Source organism: Cydia amplana, chromosome 22, assembly GCF_948474715.1.
Source record: "Cydia amplana chromosome 22, ilCydAmpl1.1, whole genome shotgun sequence".
Taxonomy (NCBI): Eukaryota; Metazoa; Arthropoda; class Insecta; order Lepidoptera; family Tortricidae; genus Cydia; species Cydia amplana.
The window spans coordinates 11904295-11911041 of NC_086090.1; the positions used below are offsets into that span (position 1 = coordinate 11904295).

Genomic DNA, 6747 nt, shown 5'->3' on the forward strand with positions numbered 1-6747 from the left:
TTTAATACACATAGAACACAACAAAAAATTAAATAACGCCAAACTAAACTCTATATTTTGGTAAAAAATTGCGAAACATAAATGAAAAATATTACTTTTGTCGCACGAATTCACAATAACGCTCGTAGCAACGTGCTCCTTCTCCGAGGCGCGCTCGCATATTGGGGAGGTGCTGGGGGTCCCTGAGCCTGCCCTTGCTTGACAGACGGCACTAGCTGATAACACCTAGTTTCCGAGATATCGCAAATTTTCACTGTGTACGATTGTTTCAATGTTCGACAAGTGACCCTACTTATAATATACATATAAATAGGTAACTCTTGCACTGCATGTGTTATCAAAATCGTTGCAGACTTGTCTTGGTCTAACTCTATTGTGTAGGTTATCCCCAGGTTATCCCGCAGTAATAAATTCGTGGGACGAGGATAAAGTCCTCTTTTTTCGTCATTTACAACCTCTTCAAATATCTATATTTCTCTATCAAACAACTTCATCCACCAATGACAAACGTCAGCATTGTCAACCATTTTGGCGAACCATATATCAAATTCCAAAGAAAGTTATCGTAATGTTGGCGGCATCAGCACCGCCTCCCGAAACGAAACAACCTGAGAGACAAGATGAAGACCTGGAACTTTTACAGACCCTGCAACCTGTACAGACCTTGGAACCTTTACAGTCCATAGAGCCTTTACAGATCATGGAACCTTTCCAGCTGTTACAGTCATTGGAAGATCAGACAGTGTGTATTTAGTAGAATAATTATCGGCAATGTCCGTTATAAATGTTGCAGTTCATTGTAATTCATAATAATAATCATTTAATCGCAATCCATGGTAATTTAATTTAATTTAATTGAGTTGGGGCTGGCAAAAATATCACAAACGTATACCCTAAATACCCTTTAGTGCATAACTTCGCCCTGACTATCATTAAATCGTAACTTCACGTGACTTCACTATTAAGTTATATAATGAATAGGTAATGGCCGTTCAGTAATTCCACATGTGGAGGATTTGGAATTCGTTTTAGTATTATTTTCATAAATAAAAAATATTCCGCTAAGTTGGGGATGGATGGCAAAGTTAGGGCATTTGAATCCTTGCGGGTGCTAATATTTAAAGTGGCAATATTTAACTGACCAGGTGACAAAGACATGAGGAAGTTATAATCATACTTTTAATCTTCTTTTGTCATCCATAAGACAAAGTAGGTAGTAATTATGTCCATCTGTCGTAAGACTAAGGATCGAAAACAAGATTAAAATTTGATACAATTTGAAAAAAAAAAACGTAAACAACTTTTTAATCCAGATGTCAACCATCGAGCTAACCGAAGCAGCATTCGACTCCGGTCTCCAAGACCTGGCTTTTGTGGAGAAGCTGATTATCACCAAGAAGGTGGCCATGAAGCAGCTCCTGTCGCTGCAGAGTCAGCGGAGCCGGTACATCATCAAGGCGGCTGACAGCGCGCTCGCCTACTCCGTGCTAGAGGAGAACACGTCAGTACTTCTCTCTCTCCTCTTGATGGCAGCCAGAAGGTGGCCATGAAGCAGCTCCTGTCGCTGCAGAGTCAACGGAGCCGGTACATCATCAAGGCGGCCGACAGCGCGCTCGTCTACTCCGTTCTGGAGGAAAACACGTCAGTACCTCTACAGAAAAGACGCTTTCCACATAGATTTTCATACATTGACCTATCCGTCGTTATCTCTATTGCACGCGCGTAATTATATTGCTGTCCTGCCTATGATGCCAGTTGTAAATGTCACTGTGCGAGCTTGACAGCAGCAATATTATACTCGTGCAATAGAGATAGCATCAGGTGGGTCACGTCACGGTACGAAAATCTATGTAGAAAGCGACTCTTCTTTACCTTCTTATAATCATCCTCTCTTGATGACTATTAGGACTATTTATTAGAAGATAGCATGAAGCAGTCTGCAGCTGGAGATGGTACATCATCAGAACATAGTCGTTGTCTACTATTTCTTCTAAAATTGTTGTTTTTGCCTTAAGCCAGGAGTCAGCAAATCGGCACTTCAAGCAGCTAGCGCCGCGGCCGTAGCCTATAAACGCCTGCAACTCCAGAGGTGTCACATGCTCCCTTTAAAAACCGGTACACTCCTTTTTAAGAACCCTATGCTGTAGTCCCTCGAGAAAACCTCGGCAGGCTGACTCGCTGAGCCGCAGCGTCCGCGGGAGGCTTCCTCTTAAACCGTACAGTGCGCAGGTTATAATTTAGTTTTAGTAACTCTTAAAATGATATTTGTTTTTCAGCTGGTGGCTGGGCTTCCTCTGCTACGGCCTGCGGCCCTGCCAGCTCAAGATCATGAACAAGGCTGGAGAGGAGATCATTAGGATCGTGCGGCCCTTCGCCTTCACCACGAGGGTCACCCCGTGTCAGCTGCAGCGGATGGAGGTATCATCATGATGTTTGCCAGGGGCTGTTACTCGCGGCCTGCCAGCAAGCTCAAGATGAACAGGGCTGGAGAGGAATCAGGATCCTGCGGTCCTTCGCCTTCACGAGGGTCACTCCGTGCCAGCTGCAGCGGATGGAGGTATCATCATGATGTTTGCCAGGGGCTGTTCCTCGCGGCCTGCCAGCAAGCTCAAGATGAACAGGGCTGGAGAGGAATCAGGATCCTGCGGTCCTTCGCCTTCACGAGGGTCACCCCGTGCCAGCTGCAGCGGATGGAGGTATCATCATGATGCTTGCCAGTTGGGGCTGTTCCTCGCGGCCTGCCAGCAAGCTCAAGATGAACAAGGCTGGAGAGGAGATCATCAGGATCCTGCGGTCCTTCGCTTTCACGAGGGTCGCACCATGACAGCTGCAGCGGATGGAGGTGACCAGTTTTTAGAAAAGCGTGAACGGCGGGGTTATAAATCTCAGGAAATTTCCGATCATTGTGTATGATTTCTAAATCGATGGTTTGCGCAGCTGCGTTGCAAGCTCATGGAGTACAGTGATCAAGGTCACATAGCAGACCCATTTGACCATGTTCTGTTCACAACGGCCAACCTGAGACCTGAGCCTGTTCAGCGCCTTCCATATGGACCACGTTCTTTGTGACCGGATGGTAATTCCGATACTGGTACATATATATCTGGCGATTATTGTTACAGTTTAATTAATTCAATAACTAAATGTGTTTCCTTCGGCAGGTATACTCCCCTCCGGATAAATTGATCGGCACCATCGAGCAAATCTGGACCCCCATGAAGCCGTGCTACTCCATCAAGGGTCCTGATGGAGAGGATCTCTTTTCTGTGCAAGGTATGCCCAAAGAATTACTGTACCACGCATAGACAAGACATCCTCCAGACTGAGCATAGTAGCGCTACCCCCTCTGCCACAAATATACGGTAGTTTTACTCCATTTTCGAGTCAAAGTGTCTTTGTGTGACGTCCGTGTCTTTGAACGGACCAATCACGGCACGGGACTCGCTCACCTCGTCCCCCGCACCCCAGTATTTTTGACAGCATCGGTTTAATGAAATAATTGCTCTAAACTCCGTCTACCACGTCGTAGAGGTACCTTGTACGGCCAAGGGATTTATATTTGTAGTACAGTCACGGGCTTTATTTGTTGAATCATTTGTGGGGTTTACTTTACTTAGACATTTCATACCGTTAATATTGACAACAAAATTAGCTTGGATCAACAATTTCTACGCCGATAAAGGCAGAATATGACGCACCTATTGTAATTTGACCATCTTTGTACCTACCATATTCTAAGAAATTAACATTTGCATTTTGTATTTAATTAAAGTCTGTGACCGTACCATTTCGTACCTTGTCACAATGACAATAAATATGAAAGTCGCTAGTGACCTCTGACTATTGTCACTGTGACAAAGTACGAAATGGTAGGTACTGAAATTAAATTCCTTGCGTGTACCAACCTTATCATCATTTTTTCTTCAGGACCATCAAACACCCTGGGCATGTACCGCGACCTGCACTTCGAGATCGTGCGGCCCGCGGGCGACCTCGTTGGTAGCACCTGGAAACGCTGGAGGGGGCTCGCGCATGCGCTGTTCCGCTCCCCCACACTAGACAAGTACGTGTTAGAGCAGGATAACATGGCGTAGTTGAGGTAGTTCTCCTGTATGGCTGTTCTGGATTTAGTAGAAATACCTGGCCCCTATTTCACCACGGTGACAGGTGCGACAATTGTCGACAGCACTGTTACTGATGTCACAGACCTCCATAGACTACGGTAACCGCTTACCATCGGACGGGCGGTGTGCTTGTTTGCCACCAACATATTAATTAAAAAAAAATCCATTATATCGCCAATAAATAAGTACTTATTTTGCGAAGCTACTTAATGACAATTGTCACAAAAAACACGACAATTGTCACGAAATTCCGACACAGAATAACTCATTTTCTGTCAAGAATTACCGAAAGTTCTATTAAATCGTGAGACAATTGTCATCATCATCATCATAAACTTCGAAAAAGAAATACCTGTTTTTGCCGATATTATAAAGTTTTTTTAAATAATACAATGATGGTGGCAAACAGGAATACGGCACGCCCGATGGTAAGCGGTAACCGTAGCCCATGGATTCCTGTGACGTCAGCAACAGTGACATTTGTCGAATTGTCGCACCTGTCGCCGTGGTGAATGGGCCTGGTGCATTGACGTATAATATCTAAGGACCTTGGAGGATATAATCAAACGGAGACGCCATGTCTGTAATTTTCTGTACAAAACAGTCTGCCGATTTTTGCGGGGGAGGGGAACGTCAAATGTATGCGTAACGTAAAAATAGCCATGTCAGATAAACGTCAGTCCATACATTGTGTATGACCGTTGGCCGCCTATTTTCGACAGAGGTGAAAGCCTGTTAATGGCTACTCCGTTTAGTTGTATCCTCCAAGCTAAGGACGGTCTAATGGGGCACTAAACATCGCACTAGTTCAGCGGTGCTACCCACGAATTCCAGCCAATCGTGATGCAGCCTAACGCGACTAGTTGCGACCAATAGCGCGCGTAATGCGAACTCGTCAACCAATCGCGCGCGTGATGCGAAGTCTCATCAACCAATCGCGTTGTAGCGATTTCACACCGCTGTACTGGCCCCTGTCATGCCTCATTATTATTGCCCGTAAAGCCAGTTTCTAGATATCTATGTCAAGGGCCTGGTGGCTAATCTAATGCATGTTATTCATCAGGTTCGGGCTGGCGTTCCAGAAGGATCTCTCAGTGGAAGAGAAAGCGCTGCTCCTGGCCAGCTCCCTGCTCATAGACTACATGTACTACGACACATAAACTATTACACAGATGTAAGAACCGGCCGCTCCCAAACAATCGAATATGGGTGAATCAACTTTTTTTTGTCACTCGTTGCCATGGTTGCGTACTCCTGGACTCCTGGGTCACTCTTTAATACCTTATTTTTGGGCATTTACATTCACCAAACACGCTTTTTTTGTGATACTTATAAACCCTTTCCATTGAGGGTCGTTTATACCAAGCATGTCAGGAGAAGGTGGTGTACAATGTCTTCTAATGAACTATGCTACTATTGTCTCTTGACTGACCGGACAGAATAACAATAATTAAGAAATAGTTAATCCACATCCACCCATATATCAGAATGTCATTCTAAAACTAAAGCTTATTTCCATTGTATGGCAGCGGCTAGGTTCTATAACTCTTAAGAGTGACACTAGTTTCCGATACAACATTAGTCAAAACGCGAAAATGCCTACTGATGCATTTATAAATATTGTGTGTGTGTTTGACAGTTTTGTCCTGTATCATTCTATGTTTTTGCCAGATCATGAAAGAAATATAACGGTATTTATAAAATATAAGCTGTTCTATTGTAATATTTATAACTAGCGACCTGCCCCGGCTTCGCACCGGTTAACAACTTATACATAAGTAAACCTTCCTCTTGAATCACTCTATCTATTTAAAAAATTAAAAAACCGCATCAAAATCCGTTGCGTAGTTTTAAAGATCTAAGCATACATACAGACAGACAGGGAAGCGACTTTGTATACTATGCAGTGATAAATCATTATCACATTTTTATATGTATAGGTACAGTCGGCCAAAAATGTGGTCTACCACCCTACGGTTGAGGTTCGTTTGAACGTCACGACTGTCATGAGACAACAAGGTCGATTTCAACCTTAAGTTCGGCACACATGCGCGTTTTCCGGGCGGGGCGTGAGCGGGGCGTGAGCAGGGCGTGAGCGGGGCGTGAACGTTCGGTATGTAAAAGCGGCGCGCCCCGCTCACGCCGCGCCCGGAAAACGCGCCTGTGTGACGAAGCCTTTAGCGATCGTTAGATCTCGCAGAAACTTTTGTCAAAAGTGGTAGACCACTTTCTTGGCCCACTGTACATATCTTTAAAATGATGATCTGATCTGCTCATCTGCTAATTCTTATGCCGACTGTACTGCGTCAATGACAACAACTAGGTATTATTGAGTTGGACCGTTTCCAAAAACGTCCAAAAAGTGATGGTCTTGAAAACCAGTGGTTATAATTATTCTCTTTGCTCTCACAGCGTCGACTAAGTTCACATAGCCCAAGTTGGCCCAAGGCATAATAAACAAATTAGTGAGACCTTAAACCACAGACTTGTAATTGTCGCTCGCGCTTGACAGACAGCTGAAGTGTGCGAAAGGGAAGCCCTCGCGTATATGAACATCGCATGAGTGCGAAAGAGTCAGACTACAAATGAGAAAACGTGACCATTTTGGAGTTTGACAACGGCC

The 6747-nt window shown here is 44.5% G+C and overlaps 1 protein-coding gene across 1 annotated transcript; it reads left to right on the plus strand.

Annotated features, from left to right (window-relative positions):
* The first annotated feature begins 568 nt into the window (after positions 1 to 568).
* LOC134658541 (phospholipid scramblase family member 5-like) lies at positions 569 to 5284 on the plus strand. Its single transcript, XM_063514226.1, is given in 6 exon segments — positions 569 to 742; positions 1314 to 1505; positions 2248 to 2418; positions 3162 to 3273; positions 3928 to 4090; positions 5188 to 5284. Coding segments are annotated over 6 exon segments (909 nt in total).
* The last annotated feature ends 1463 nt before the right edge of the window (positions 5285 to 6747 follow it).